The sequence below is a fragment of the Monodelphis domestica genome, chromosome 2 (assembly GCF_027887165.1).
Source record: "Monodelphis domestica isolate mMonDom1 chromosome 2, mMonDom1.pri, whole genome shotgun sequence".
NCBI lineage: Eukaryota > Metazoa > Chordata > Mammalia > Didelphimorphia > Didelphidae > Monodelphis > Monodelphis domestica.
In genome coordinates, this window is record NC_077228.1 from 532,635,278 (window position 1) to 532,651,071 (window position 15,794).

Consider the following 15,794-nt stretch of genomic DNA (forward strand, 5'->3'; position numbering starts at 1 on the left):
ACCTTGAACACTCTGGCTCAGCCCAGAGGCCCAGGTGATCCGCTCTCCTCCAGAAGCACTTTAGCACGTGGGAATGGCACTGGCCAAGATCTAAGGGGCTCTCCCAGGGCACGAGTGCTGGCTGCCTGGGATCTGGCTTTTTCCTTGCTATGGTGAGTGGTGGTGGTTCCTCCACATTAATGCCTCCTCTGGTAGGGTGGAAACTATCTAGAGATGGGAGTTAATTCCCCTTTTTCAGTCTGAGTCATGGGCTTCCTCTTGGTGGGGGGAGAGTACCTCATTCTAATGGCCAAGCGAGGGGTGTCTAGTCTCTTTGGAGGGCTATAAACAAGGCCCGCAGGCACCATTGGCCAGAAGAGAGGGGAGATTTGTGGACAAAAGGAAATGAGGAAGGGGAGGAATAATTCAGCATTTATTAAGGGCCTGTTCTGGGCCAGGCCCAGGGGCTCCAAAGACAAAAGAGAGCCGGGCCCTGTCCTCCGGGAGCTCCCCTTCTCCATGGGAGGAAGCCACCAGACGAGAGACTGCTAACATTCATGTGGACAGCCTTTCGGAAGGCCACAAGGATGCAGGGAGCTGAAGGACTTAAGACTCAGACAAAACCACCTTCCTCCTTCCCCCAAACAGAATTTTTCCTCTCGCCGCCTGAGCTGCCTCCCAGGAACCTTCCGCTCTCATCGGGGGCAAGCGAAGCCAAGGAAGTCCTCCCACCCGATAATTCCCGAGTCATGGAACCCAGCAAACTGTCGCTTTCGGAGACTTTGCTTCAGAGATTCCAGGGCATGGACACCAGTGGGTGAGTTTCCTAGCTCTGGGGATGGGGACATGGTGTGGGTTGTTCTCAGAAGACCGGTCTCCAGTACAGCACCTCAGTGCTCCTGGGACCGTCCTCGCCATCCCTCTCTGCACGATGCCACCGTAGAGCTTACTCTAGAAGTTACTCCTTCACATAGGTGGTCGGGCAACAAAATCTCATGTATTCACTCCAGGAATATTTGCTGACCACCTGTGAGGGAGGGGCAAGGCATTGTGGGAAGGGCTAGGAGGGATCTGGACATGAGCCCGTGAATGGCCTCTGCCCTCAAAGAACTAAAATTCCCTGAGTGTGGGATGAGGGACTGGCCAGGAAGGCTTCTCTGACAGGTCTCAGTGGTCCAGCAGGGCTTGAATTCAGGGATGGGGGCTCACGCACCGTATCAGGGCGACAGCCGCCAAAGGGACCCAAATGTGAGGAGCCCCAGCTCAGAACAGTCAGTAATCACTACTGCTCTGGGACAACAAAAAGAGGCAGCGAGCTGTGCCCAACCCCGAGTTGGTGAGGGGCAGACAATCAGCAGATGCCAAATAATAACTCGCACTGATGCTTGCAGAGTGCTTCCCTCCCAGCAATCCTTCAAGACCCGGGAAAGAGAGCTGACTTCAGAGTCAGACCCAGGGTCCACATCCTGCCTTTGTGGCTTACTGCCGGTGTGGCCGTGGGCAAGCCACTCAGCCTCCTGAACCTCAGTTTTCTCATGTGTAAAATGAAGGCTTTGGACGAGATTCCTTTGAAGCTCAGGATCCCATAATCCTCGGAACAAGGCTAAATGCACCAGGACACAAACATCAGGGAGACAGCAGAGCTTGTTAGTCAGTTATTTGTCTTTGTGACCCCATTTAGGGTTTTCTTGGTGAAGATGCTGGAGAGGTTTGCCATTTCCTTCTTCAGCTCATTTTACTGATGAAGAAACTGAGGCCAAGAGGGTTAAGTGACTTGCCCAGGGTCATACAACTAGTAAGTGCCTGTGGCCAGATTTGAATTAAGGAGGAGTCTATGCCCAGTGCTCTATCCTCGGGACCCCCTAGCTGCCCCTCTGATGGCTGAGCATACAGAATCAAAGACTCCTAGGAACTCTGGGCAAGAACCTGTCAGCCTAAACCCCAAGGCCTCTTGAATTGGTCCACGGTGCTCAGCCCGGGTCTCCTTCCTTTTCACGGGGTGCAGCTTCTGTGACAGACACGTGTGGACACTTCCTGGGCCCCGCAAGCCAACACAACCCCACGAGATGCCACGAGACAGTATTACTATTCTGAGGTCGGACTAGTGCACAAATCAGGATCCCAAGTTCAGGGAGGGAAGAGACGCCTTTATGGCAAAGGACTAGCTCGTTTGTGTGTTTGCCTGACGTCATGGCTCAATGGAGGGGACCTCAGACGCCGTGGAGTCCACCCCCCTCATTTTACAGATGAGGAAACTGAGGCACTGCGAGAGTAAATGACTTGTCTTGGGTCCCAGAGCTAGAAGGTGTCCGGAGTGGGATGTGCACCTGCCTCCCAGACTCCAAAGCCAGCGTCCATCCATATCGTACCAGAGCTCCACGGAATGAGGAATGCGCTGGCTTTGTGGCCCAGAGCGATGACAAGCTCCCAGCTTCCCTAAAGCCCCCCAGGGGCCCCGAGAGCAGCTCCCCCCGTTCCTCTCCTCTGCCGAAGGCTTCCCGGAACCAAACGTCCAGTCGATTTCACGTCAGAGATCACTCCTTCCATCCACCCATCGGGCAGCCCAGGGAGAGGGTGGCCGCTGGGCCCAGGCTCTCCGCATGAGGGGGGCAGGGGGGCTTTAGCCCCCGCGGAGAGAGCCCCAGCCCAGGGCAGGAGTTGGGGGCTCTCACCCCGGGAGGGCCTTTCTGGTGTTGGGGGGCTCAGGGGTGCCCACGGGAGGGGGGGCCTTCCTAAGGGGTGCCGTTGTGGAGGGAGCTCTTACTGGATCCATCCCAGCTGCCTTTCACTCTGGAAGCCTGAGACATCCGGTTGGAACAGCATGGCAGGGAGTGGGAGGCTGCGTGGGATCCCATTCATCTATGAGGAACGGGGGCGGGAAAAGAATCCAGCCGGCTCTCCCCTTCCCAGCAAGTCTCCTCCTACAAGGAAGCTGCTGGGGTCGGTGGGGGCCAGCCGGGGGGCTCGGTGGATGGAGAGCCTGGAAACAGGAGGACCTGGGATGCTTCCTCTGTGTGTGACCCTGGCCAAGTCCCTTGACCCCCATTACCCGGCCCTGGTCTTGGACCTGACACACAGAAAGGCTATCTTGAAACCCTGACCTTCTGCCTTGGACTCAGCACTGTGTATTGGCTCCAGAGCAGAAGAGAGGTCAGGGCGAGGCAGTGGGGGTCAAGGGACTTGCCCAGGGTCACTCAGCAGAAAGGTTTTTTAAGACAGAAGAGAAGGCTAGGGGGCCTCTAGTGTCTTGGTCCCTCAGAGGAGGAGCTGTCCAGCACCAGAATGCCTCTGGGACTCAGCAGAGACTTTAGGGAAGCTCCTCAGGCTCTGGCTAGACCCCTTGGGGAGACCAGCAGCCCTGAGCCCTCCCCGGCCAGCAGAGGCCACAAGAGGGTGACATCACGGCCCTCGGCCCCTCGCTTCTTCCTCTCGGACAAGCAGGCCGTTTTCAGCATCACCACGTCCTGGATCTCCCTCTATGTATCCCGTAAGGAGTCGCCACGTCCCTCTCCAGGCTGCCCTCGTTGTCCATCCATCCAGGCAGCGAGGTGGCCCAGGCTTGAAGTCGGGGAGGTCCGAGATCAAATCCTGCCCCCGACCTTACTAGAGGTGTGATCTGGGCGAGCTAAGTAACTTCCCTCAGCCTCAGTTTCCCCATCCCCAAGCAGAGACCACGAGAACACCTTCCTCCCTTGGGAGGGCGAAACGAGATCATATAGACAGCATTTGGCACACGTCGGGGCGCTCCATAAAGGCCCACATGACTGTCCAGCTGCCCCTTTACGAGCCACTCACTCAGCCACCAGCCTGCCCCCTCCCACGTCTGAGAGACTCACGTTTGCCGCTGGGCCGGCGCTCCCCGTCCGATCCAGACGCTCTTCCTCCTCAGCCAGGGGGCCAGAAGGGGGTGTTGGAGGTCAGACACTGCATTTAATTGATGCCCCCCAAAATACGGCGGAGCGGGCTCTGGAGCAAAGAGCACCGTCTCGGGCAATTCTACCGGACAAAAGGCTTTCACTGGGTTCGAGGCAGGAAATCCTCACAGGCAGGCCCTGTCTGTGGCACGTCCCCACCCCAGGGACCCAGAAGGAGGACTTGTTCTCCTCGATGACCCCCAGGGGGGCAGCACTTGAGGCGCCCTGGCTTACGCCGAGTAGAAAAGCTGCCCTTCCCCCCTTGGCATCCGCCATCCCTTCTTGTACCCATCAGCCTTCTGCAGGATTCTGAGGGCCGGTCAGCAGCCTCCCAGAGCTCAGGCGATTCTCTGCCCAAAGGTTTGGGCTGCGGAAACACAGAGCTGAGCACAGGGTCTGTCCAGCCGTGTAGACGGAGGAAACAGCACCGGAGCTGGAGCCAGAGGCCGACAGGCAACGATCGGGAGCCGGAAGGAGCAGGATAGCCCGCCCGGCGGCCTTTAGCAATGGGCAGCCCTGGCTCCTCGGCACCTCTACTCACCAGGCGGGCAGAAACGCTGCTGTCTCCCCCTCAGCGTTCCACTGAAAGGCCCTCCCCACTGTGGGGACAACTCGGTCAATGGCCGGGTTACAGAGAAGGCCCCAAAGGGCCATTTCGTCTCATGTAGCCTCCCATTTGTCCCACCTTCTGCCTCCCAGCCCAGCTCAGAGGAGACCATCCCTGGGCGAAAGGCAGAGGAAGCATTCATCCATCCGGGTAGCCAGCGGTCCAGCCCGGCGGGCTTCTCGGGCCTGGGGATGCCAAGGCATGACTGCCACTTCTTGCTGGCATTCAAGGCTGCCTCGTGCGTTAATTCATGGTTTTGTTCTCTCCTAGGCTTCCTGAAGAGCACCTGAAAGCCATCCAAGATTACCTGAGCACTCAGGTTAGCCTGGATACGGACTTTGTGAAGACAGGAGCCAACAACCTCCCCCACTTCAAGAAACTAATCATGGTCCTCTGCAAAGAGCTCTACAGGTACGGCCAGATAAAGCGTCATCAACCCTTCCATCCAGGAGGAAGCATCTCTGTCATCCAGGCAGTTACCATAGCGCCGGAACTAGCATTACGGTGACTGTCTGCCCTCACTGGGGCTGTCATTACTTGTTGGGTTTTTAACTCTCACCTTCTGTCTTAGAATCAATACTGAGTATTGGCTCCAAGGCAGAAGAACATTAAGGGCTAGGTAATGGGGGTCAAGTGACTTGCCCAGGATCACACAGCTAGGAAGTGTCTGAGGTCAGATTTGAACCCAGGACCTCCCGTCTCTAGGCCTGGCTCTCAACCCACTGAGCCACCTAGCTGCCCCGAGTGTGGCTGTCATTACTATCATTATCATCACTAATGTGAGCAAAAATCATTGTTACTAGTAGGATGAAAGACACAGAGCTGAGAGGGACCTCAGAGGTCATGGCTACCATCACTCTTCCTCCCACCACCACCTCCATTACTGGAGCAAGCATTGCTGCTACTAGCATTACACTAGCTGTTCCAATGATCAAGGCATATCCTAGAAGAAGCTGCTTTGGAGGAGCATCACCATATTTATGATTCCTGCTACTGTCATGACAACTTTTATCCCTACCACTGCTAACACTACCACCATCACTGCTGGAACAATTTACACTGTCACTATGATTAATATGAATACTCCTCCTATTGCTATTCCCATCACCACTCCCACTCTCACCATAACTATAGCTATCATTACCACCATCATGTGTACACATGTGCTCATTTGGAATAAGATCAGTGTTCATGTCTCACTCTGCTACCTACTATTTCTATGCCCTTTGATAAGTCACCCTAAAACTTCCTGGGCCTCTGTTTCTTCATATGTAAAATGAGAGACAGGCTCCATCATCTCCTTCCAGCTTTAGGTTCTTTTGAATGATGTAGGCTCATAACTAAGCCTAGGAGCAGCTTGGGAGGTAGGAAATCCTGAGGGTTGGTGTTGTCTCTGCCACATCCTAGCTGTGTGATGCTAGAGAAATGACTCACCCTCTCTGGGCCTCAGTTTCCTAGATGCAAAAAACAAAATCCTATTTTTACTACCACACTGAGTTAAAGTTAAGCACGTAATCAAGTGAGGTAATTGGTAGGAAAGTGCTCTCACACTTGTTCTTAGTACTTGCTGCTTGAGCTCTCAGAAGTCCTTTTCTGTGCTTGTTTCCTTACTTGTGAGGGGTTAGACTAGAGCTCCTCTGAGTCTCTACCACTCTAGGCTGGCTCTGTAACGTAGCCACAGAGTTTATTATGTACTGGATGTTTCTTTCTTTTTCCTTTCTTGCTCTCTTCTCTTTTCCCTCCCTCCCCTCTTCTGTTTTCTGGATACCCAGTGATGGCTCACTGGGTCAAAGGGTAGGCATGGCTTAGACACTTTTTCTGGATAATTCAGAATCTCAGGCTAGCCCTTATGGCTCCTAGAATTTTCCTCAAAAGTGCCTTTCCCCCCTTTGATCTTTTTTTTTAATCTATTCCCTGATTTATCCCAGATTTCTCTTTTCCCTGCTTCCTGGAGATGAGGTGCCCATTTGCTTCACTTGGCACCAATGTCAAATAGTGTACAAGTGTGTCTGTCTGTATTTGTTTGCTTGTTGTCTTTCCCTATTAGATTGTAAGCGCATGAGGGCAGGGGATGTCTTTTGCAGTGTCTGGCACATAGTAGGTCTTCAATGAATATTTGTTGACTGACCACAAAGTCCCAAAAATCTTTGTGCAATTTTAAGCAAAGTCCCAAAATATTCTAAATCAACAAAGGGAAAAATCAATAAAAATCAAGAAATAGCCTAGCCCCTGTATAGGGAAGCGATTGCACTTTTTACTATTCAGAAATGGTGATTTGGGGAACTCTCCTGTAATAAGGTCATGAACCTAGAGCTGGAGTGGAATGCCAAGACCATCTAATTGTATAGGTGAGGAAACTACTTGGCCAAGGCCACACAGCCAGTGAGCGGCAGACCTGCAGGTCCTCTGACTCCAAGCCCTTAGGTTTCCCCCTCCAAAGCACCTTAAATTCCAGTTGTTTTCTCAGTGGCCAAACCCTTCCCTCCCCTAGACAGGGAGAGCTGAATCTGAGCCTGGCATTTATTCCTAGAACTAACCTATCAGGAGGAAATGGGAGGCTGGGGGCTTGCTAAACCAAAGTATCCCTGGAGCAAGTTCCTATTTGGAAATATAAAAGGAATACAAAAGAGAACTGAGGCCCATTCAATGGGGCAGGAAAGAAAGTAAGTTCACCGCATTTCGGCTCCCTGAGCCAGAGCCCTCTTTGCCCCTCCCTAGTTATAGCCTGCTTTTCTCAGTAACATACTCCTGGCAAAAAGCCGGAATAGGATTGTTATCGGAGCACCAGCTCCAGAACAGAAAGATTTTCCTTCAAAGCAAAATTCCATCCTCGCCCACCCCCGGGATGGATTGGCCGCCCAGTCCTCACGCTCAGCACACACACATGTGGCTCACAAAACCTTGAACCCTCTCCATCCTCCTGGGATAGCCGCGCGGACAGCCATGGGCAGCAGCAAAATGGCAGACGCGAGTGATGGCTGACGCCCCATTGGGGGCTTTCATGGCCAGGGGGCCAGAGGGGGGCACGTTGCCTTCTCCAGCTCTTTTTAGAAAAAAGACTGATCTGGCGTCAGCCACTTCCTAGCGGAGTGCCACATCGCCCTGGAAGAGAAAGGAGAGCGAAGGTCACCAATCCCAGGAAGCTTGGGGGGAGGCAGACTACGGAGGATTTTAAGTCCAGCCGTGGAGTTTGTGTTTTATCCTGGAGGCAATAGGGATCCATCGGAGGTTCTGGAATGAGGGAGGGGCGTGGTCAGACTTGTGCTCTAGGAAGAGGGCAAAGGCTGCTGGCAAGGAGGGATGGGGGAACGAGCCCTCGTGGGGCTCCTTTCACTTGCCACACCCTGCTGCGGACTTGATTCTTTTCCTCAACATGCCATTTGGGGACTCAGTTTCCCCAAACACAATCCCCATGTCTTGAAGGCATTCCGGGGCACTCCTAAGTACTGGAAGGCATCTCCTGAGCCTCCGTTACCCACCCAGGACAGCTGTGGTGCAGCGTGCCAGACGAAGCCCGCGGAATGCTCTGGGCTGCCCGTCGGTGTGGATGGATTTAAGTCCTTCTGTGTGGATCCCCCCAATACCTCAGGGTAGTGGCCGCTGGGCTAAATGCTTCCATCATCCTGGTGTCCACTGGCCGGGGGAGACCTCGGAGGGGATCCCCCCCAGCTCATCGTTGGGAGAATCTCCCATCTACCAACCAAACAGACCCCTGGGTTTCGGGGCTCCCTTCCCCCATCCTCCCTGGAAATGCGGGGCTCACCTGAGCTAGAAGCCAGCTCGGTTCACCAACGCCCTGGAGAATGGGGCTCCTGACCCTGGAGGGCAGGGATCTCTGGAGGTCAGCGGCCAGGACGGCTTCCTGCCTCTCCATCAGATCAGAGAGCTGGAAGGGGCCTTAGAGGCCATCCAATCCCACCACAACCATTTTACAGATGAGGAAACTGAGGCACAGACGAGAAGTGACTTGTCCAGAGTCACATAGCTAGTCAATGTCTGAGATGAGATTTGAACTCGGGTCTTCCTCTTCACAAGTTCAGCAATGCTGCTTATTGAAGACCAGCCCATAATGAGGACATCTCAGTCTTTTTTCCATATGTGAACCCCTTCAGTAAAGCAGAAGATGCCATGGGCCGATTAACCCAGAAAATAAATGAAAATGCAAGAGAAAAAGGAATCTCTCTTCCCTTCGAGGTCAAAAGGAGAACATTTTTAACCCCCTCCCCTTAGAATCAGTACTGTGTATTGGCTCCAGGGCAGAAGAGTGGTCAGGGCTAGGCAATGGGGGTCAAGTGACTTGTCCAGGGTCACACAGCTAAAAAGTGTCTGAGGCCAGATTTGAACCTAAGACCTCTTGTCTCTAGGACTGGCTCTCAATCCACTGAGCTACCCAGCTGCCCCCAAAGGAGAACATTTTAACCAACTTACCCTTCATTCCTGACATGGGCTTATACACGCTGCCTGGAATAGGCGGGTGTTGCTAATACTAACGAGAGTGATGGAGCTTTAGCACTTGTGCAGCCTCCGGCGCACCTCTCACCCTCTGGAAAGCACCGGGGTTGGGCTCCACGGACTCCAGGTTCATCTGAGCCGGAAATGCTGGTCCCGCATAGAGAGAAGAGGGGGACGCCTGCTCAGGAGCCCGACTCCAAGGCTGAGCCAATAGAGGAATCCCGACTCTCCACACTGGAAGGAACCTCCAGTCCAACCTGGCCCTGAACACGAGTCCCCTCTACAGCGCCGTGTTCCCAGGGAGATGCCAGCCTCTCTGGGCCTCTGTTTTCTCATCTATAAAATGGGCATGACCATTCCTGCCCTGCCTTTATTTATTGCAGGGTTGTTATGAGGAATATTCTTTGTGAACCTTAAGGCACTGTGACCCAAGTGTGAATGTCCATCCTCCTCCTCCTCCTCCTCCTCCTCCTCCTCTTCCTCCTCCTCTTCTTCCTCTTCTTCCTCCTCTTCTTCCTCCTCCTCCTCCTCTTTCTCTTCCTCTTCCTCCTCTTCTTCCTCCTCCTCCTCCTCCTCTTTCATCTCCTCCTCCTCTTCTTCCTCCTCTTCTTCCTCCTCTTCCATCTTCTCCTCTTCCTCCTCTTCCTCTTCCTCCTCCTCCTCCTCCTCCTCCTCCTCTTCCTTCTCTCTTAAGGGCAAAGACTGTTTCATATTCATAGTTATCTGAATCAGGGAGTCCTAGCGAGATCTGGATGCAGCAGGTGCTTAATCAATGCTGGCAGCTCCGTTTGTGGACAGGATCCCTTATCTGAGTCCGCCGCTCTATCATTTTCCGAGCGATCTGGGCCTCTCATCTTCGTCGATCCTCATAATAAGGCCATCCGGCCGGCCTGTGTCTTGGTGGTGCTCCTGTTTCCAGACCCGTTGCCCTGGGGGCCATCGCTTTAGGGCAGGAGCGACCCCTCTAGTCCTGCGCACCCATCTCACAGACTGGGAAACTGATGAGGATTTTTAGGATTACAAAGAATATTGAGGAAATTGGGCTGAGAGAGGGGAAGAGGAGTGAGAGCGCCCTAGATGTAGGGCTAAAAGGGGCCTTAGAGGTCGTCTAGCCCAACTCCTTCACTTTACAGATGAGGAAACTGAGGCCTGGAGAGGGTCACAGAGCCCCACATTGGCAGAACTGGGGGGGTGTCAGAAGGGAACCCTCTAAATGCCAGGCCGTCACCACATTCATGTGCTCGCCGTGTGTGGGTTTGAATGAATAAATCGAGTCTCTTTGGTCACCTTGACTTCGGATGCAGCCTCCTGGTCGAGGAGTCAGCCCCGCCCCCTCCTGAACCCCCCCAACCCCCTCCCCGACTTCCATCTCTGCTTCTGCCTCTCACAGCTTCCTCTTTCTAGTTTCTTCAGCTGAGCAAGGACGAGGTCGGAGCAGGGCTTGGCGGGGGGTTGGTGCCCTTCCAGCGTGAAAAATCTGTGCCTCTATGAGCTGCGGCTGCCGTTCCCGGGCTCCCTCGGCTCCCGGCCCAGCCTCTCCGGTCTCTGCTTGCATTGACAGCTCAGCCTGGATTCTGACAGGCTCGGCTTCAGGCTATTTCAGTCACAGATACTATTCTTAGAAAAAAGGGAGGACGTCGGTGCCAGACAGCGCCGCAGGGGCAGCCTTCCTGGGGACCAGATCTGAAGTGGACACGTTTATTTTATCCCTCTTCAGCCAGGCCCCCAGGACAGGAGGGAAGGAAGAAGCGTTCATTAAGCACGTATAGGGGAGTCGCTATTGTTAGCCACCTTTTTTACAGATGAGGAAACTGAGGCAGGTGGAGGTTGGGTGACTTACCCTGGGTCACACAGCTAATAAGTGTCTGAGGCAGGATTTGAACTCAGCTCTTCCTGGTTCAAAGCCCCAAGCCCTGTCCATCTGCACCATTTAGTGGTGTCTGGATTTGTGGATGGAAGAAAACATAATGACAACCCAATGTCAAGTGTCAACCATCTCTGTTAGCACTAGCTGTGTGATCTTTGGTAAGTCTTGACCTCTCTGGCATCCCGTTTCCCTATCTGTAAATAGAGTCGAGCTCCTGCCACTGTCTCGCTTCCTTGGTATAAGCTGGAGATAAGCGAGCCCTGAAGTGCTGCTGCTCAACGTCTTCTCCTGAGCAGCAAGTGTGCATCTTGGAAACAGTTATTATTACTAATAACAATGACAGATGCACTTACTGGAAACTTCCCCAAATGTCTGCAGCCAAATGAGAAAATCCACTCAGAGGAAGTTAATCACATAAATATTCCAGCTTCGTTTGCAAATGTTTTTAGACACGAAAGTTGGAGGCTTCACCGAACGAGGAGACAAAATGTTGGAGTCACTTCCTCAGAGGGAGGCTCTGTGAGCATTTAGAAAGGGAAGCAGCGATCACTGAGAGCCGGCAGGGGGTTGGCCACAGCCTCTCCTTTTCTGACTGACTGTAATGCCCCAGGATAGACCTGGGTTTCAGTAATACATCTTTTCTTTAACCCTCACCATACATCTCAGAATCAGCACTGTGCGCTGGTTCCAAGGCAGAAGAGTGGTCAGGGCTAGGCAATGGGGATCGAGTGACTTGCTCAGGGTCACACAGCTAGGAAGTATATGAAGATAGATTTGAACCCAGGACCTCCCATCTTCAAGTCTGGCTCTCTATCTACCTAGCTGCCCCATCATCAAAACTAGGATTTTACCAGGAGCCTCCTGTTAGGGTCCCTGCCTCAAGGTCTCCAATCTGGCTTCTTCAGAACTGCCAAAGTAATATTCCAGAGACACAATTTAATTGTTTCCCTTCCTTCCTTCCTCAGTCAAGTGCAGTGTATGCCTCTTACCCCTACATAAACTTTTATTTGGCATTCAAAGCTCTTTTCAAACTGATTCCAAAGTATCTTTGTAAACTGAATTCACATTATTCATCCTCACTCATGCTACATTTCCAGACGAAGTGGTTCATTTGTTCCCCATATCTTCTAGTGACTTTGGATGAGTCATGTAACCTGTCTGCCTCAGTTTCCTCAACTGTCAAAATGGAGACGATAAGTACATCCTTTTCCTGGGTTGTTGTGAGGATCAAATGAGATATCCCTGCAGCCCTCAGCACAGCGCCCCAACCCTTTGTGTTTCTTTGCCCTTGTCTTCACTGTTTTCTCTGAAAGAACATTAGCCTCCTGAAGGCAGGGGCTCTTTTGGTTTGTCTCTCCTAGCACCTTGCGCAGTCCTGGGCTGGGGAGGCTGTGGGCCTCTGGCCTGGTCAATTCACCTCTGACCCATCCCAGGAGGGACACTGCGTGGCTGGCCGAGCCCCAAGGGGTCCCCAAAGAACACGACCCGGTAGGAATGGGCTGGAAGAATGAGGAGGAAGCCTCAAACTGCCAGGCTGAGACAGACTGGAGAGCTGTCCTCCAGCACCTGCCGGGTGTCATTCAGAGGAGGAATCGGGCTCATTCTGTGGAGGCCCAGAGGGCAGAACCAGGAGTACGACGGCACATTGCCAGAACCCACTGATTCAGCTCGGCAGCCAGCAGCACTCCCTGACCTAACCGTGGGAGCTGACAGATCCCGAACGAGCTGCCAACAACAGGTGCCTGCCGTGGGCCAGCCCCTGCCTTCAAGGCAGCCAGTCGTGAGGGCAGGCAGGGTAGGCAAAGGCACTCGATTGGGAGAGGAGAAGCCTTGGGAGGCTCCGTGTAGGCCGGCTCTGTTAGAGCAGAGATAACAGTGCAGGGAGTCTGGAGAGGAAAGACAGAAGCTGACTGTGAAGGGCTTCCAAAGCCAAGCTGCCACGTTTGTGTTCCATCCTAGGAGAGGCCCCTTGGGCTTCTCAAGCAAGCAAAAGCCGTTGCCTGCTCATCCTTCAATCTCTTCAGAACCCATCTGGGCGTTCTTGGAAAAGACGCTGGAGAAGTTTGCTGTTCCCTTCTCCGGCTCACTTTACAGGTGGGGAAACTGAGGCAAGCAGGTTAAGTGACTTTCTCAAGTTCATACAGCCAGTCTGAGCCTGGATTTGAACTTGGGTCTTCCTGACTCCTGGCCTGGCACCCCATTGCTGTCCAATTTCCTCCAGGAAGTCTTCCCTGGCTGCACTGTGATCCCAGAAGGTTCCTCCTCCCCCGATGTCTTGGGGCAGAGTCTAGATGCCGCTTCTTTGGGGTGTTAGAAAGGAGGGGCTGCTGCCCAGGAATGGGGGCCCTGGAGGGTTTCTTTCCATTTGGAGACTCCATATTGCTGAGAACTAAAACTGGAGGGATTCTCATGGCTCTGGGCAATCAAGCAATCCGCTTGGCCTGTCTGGTCTAGACACTCTCAGGAGAGGCCCTTCCAGGGCTGATACTCGGTGCCAACGGCTGCCACCTCTTGAACCGGATGGATCTGGTCAGTTTTGCTGAGCTGCTCTACTCCCACCCTCTTAGGATGTCCTCACTTGTGTGCCATAGAATCCTAAGCTTCCTTCATACGCTGCCTCCTACAGGAAGCCTTCTCTGGTCTCCCCTGACCCCCCTCCCCCCTTCCCTGGCATTTTTCCTTCCTCAAACTCTCTTGCGTTGACTTGCGTCTTGACAAGCCGTATCCCATAGAACGTCAGCTTCGTGAGGACGGGCACTGCTTTTTTTTGTTGTTGAATTCCTATTCCCAGAACTCTGCCTTCCACCTTATAAGCAATCTGGGCCCCCAGTTCCTTCTCTGGAAAGGGAGGGAGCTGGGTTCGATGGCCTCCAAGACCTGTCCAGCTGTTGAGCTTTCCTAAAGGGATCCAGTGAGCCAAAGAGGTTTTGGGTGGATCACGCGGCTGCCGGGCATTTGCTCCTTGATGCCCAGCCCTGGCACTGCAAAGACGAAGATGGAGCATCCATCCGGGCCCTCAGAGGCCTTCCCTTCTGCAGGGAGACAAAAAGCTCTCCCGGGGCCATCTTTAAATGACCGCTGAATTCAGTCAACTCCGAGCGCCTGGAGTCGATGCCTTCTCCCTCCCATGCACAGTGAAGGGTTCCGCCTAGACCCTCCCTGAGGTTCTCTTCAGCTCCTCATTGGCTGGTCCCCTGACTAAGGCTTCCATAACATGGCAAGGCCGGGAGCAGGGAGGTGGCGTGAATGCTGGGGGGCACAAGGAGAAGATGCCGGAGCCCTAGAGGGATGCCCTGGTCCCAGCTAACCCTTCACCCGTGCCGTGTTTCCTTCCCACAGTGAAGTTACCAGGACCTTGCCCACCCTGGAGGCCCTGCAGAGGTTGTTTGACCAGCAGCTGTCCCCTGGCATCCGGTCTCGGCCTCAGGTAGGTGGTTGCCTCATGGAGGCCAGGATGAGAATGAGGAAGGGGTCAGGGAAGGCTCCCTGGGGAGCCTCAAAAGATGGAGGCAGGAGGAGAGCGTGTGGAGGGGGGAGAAAAGCTGTACTATACGGGCCCTTACCTACCCCTTCTCTTCTTTGGAACCAATACTGGGTGTCGAGTCACAAACAGAAGGGACAGCTTCAAAAGAAGAAGAAGGGAAGCCACCTGTGGGGGAGCCCCCCTGTTTTCTTGGACTTTTATCCTCAGAACTTAGCCCAGTGCCTGCCCCAAAGTGAGGGTTTACTAAAGGCTTCGTCCTTCCTTCCTTCCTTCCTTCTTTCCTTCCTTCCTTCCTTCCTTCCTTCCTTCCTTCCTTCCTTCCTTCCTTCCTTCCTTCCTTCCTTCCTTCCTTCCTTCCTTCCTTCTTTCCTTCCTTCCTTCCTTCTTTCCTTCCTTCCTTCCTTCCCTCCCTCCTTCTTTCCTTCCTTCCTTCCTTCCTTCCTTCCTTCCTTCCTTCCTTCCTTCCTTCCTTCCTTCCTTCTTTCCTTCCTTCCTTCCTTCTTTCCTTCCTTCCTTCCTTCCCTCCCTCCTTCTTTCCTTCCTTCCTTCCTTCTTTCTTTCTTTCCTTCCTTCCTTCCCTCCCTCCTTCCTTCCTTCCTTCCTTCCCTCCTTCCTTCCCTCCCTCCTTCCCTCCTTCCCTCCTTCCCTCCTTCCTTCCTTCCTTCCTTCCTTCCTTCCTTCCTTCCTTCCTTCCTTCCTTCCTTCTTTCCTTCCTTCCTTCCTTCCTTCTTTCCTTCCTTCCTTCCTTCTTTCCTTCCTTCCTTCCTTCCCTCCCTCCTTCTTTCCTTCCTTCCTTCCTTCCTTCCTTCCTTCCTTCCTTCCTTCCTTCCTTCCTTCTTTCCTTCCTTCCTTCCTTCCCTCCCTCCTTCTTTCCTTCCTTCCTTCCTTCCTTCCTTCCTTCCTTCCTTCCTTCCTTCCTTCCTTCCTTCTTTCCTTCCTTCCTTCCTTCTTTCCTTCCTTCCTTCCTTCCCTCCCTCCTTCTTTCCTTCCTTCCTTCCTTCTTTCTTTCTTTCCTTCCTTCCTTCCCTCCCTCCTTCCTTCCTTCCTTCCTTCCCTCCTTCCTTCCCTCCCTCCTTCCCTCCTTCCCTCCTTCCTTCCTTCCTTCCTTCCTTCCTTCCATCCTTCCTTCCTTCCTGAGGGGGCCCAGGAAGAACTTGTGCAGGAAGTGGCCTCAGAGCTGAGCTTTGAATAAGCCCAGAATTCTAAGAATGGGAGGTAAAAGCAGAGAAAATTCCAGGCATGATATGGGAGGTAGAATATTGGGTGGAAGGAAGAGCAAGCTGACCATTTGGGCTAAATACAGAATGAGGGAGAGTACTATGGAACCAGCCTGGGAAAGTGAGGCAGGAGCCAAACAGCAGAGAGCTCTCGGTGCCAGTCAAGGCACTTCTGCTTTCTCTTTGAGGCACTAGGGAGTTACTGAAGCTTCATGAGCAGAAGAGTATCCCTGTGAGACTGTAATTTAGGAATGTTCATTTGTCAGCCAGTAGG

The 15,794-nt window shown here is 53.3% G+C and overlaps 1 protein-coding gene across 3 annotated transcripts in view; it reads left to right on the forward strand.

The window, feature by feature from the left end:
* The window catches only part of INPP5D (inositol polyphosphate-5-phosphatase D), a 117,480-nt gene that overhangs the window by 46,329 nt on the left and 55,357 nt on the right, over positions 1 to 15,794 (forward strand). For all 3 annotated transcript variants that reach the window (XM_007485827.3, XM_007485829.3, XM_007485828.3), the window contains exons 4-6: positions 628 to 796; positions 4,771 to 4,911; positions 14,159 to 14,246. In XM_007485827.3, coding sequence (XP_007485889.2) covers positions 628 to 796; positions 4,771 to 4,911; positions 14,159 to 14,246 — 398 coding nt within the window. The remainder of the gene's footprint in view (positions 1 to 627; positions 797 to 4,770; positions 4,912 to 14,158; positions 14,247 to 15,794) is intronic.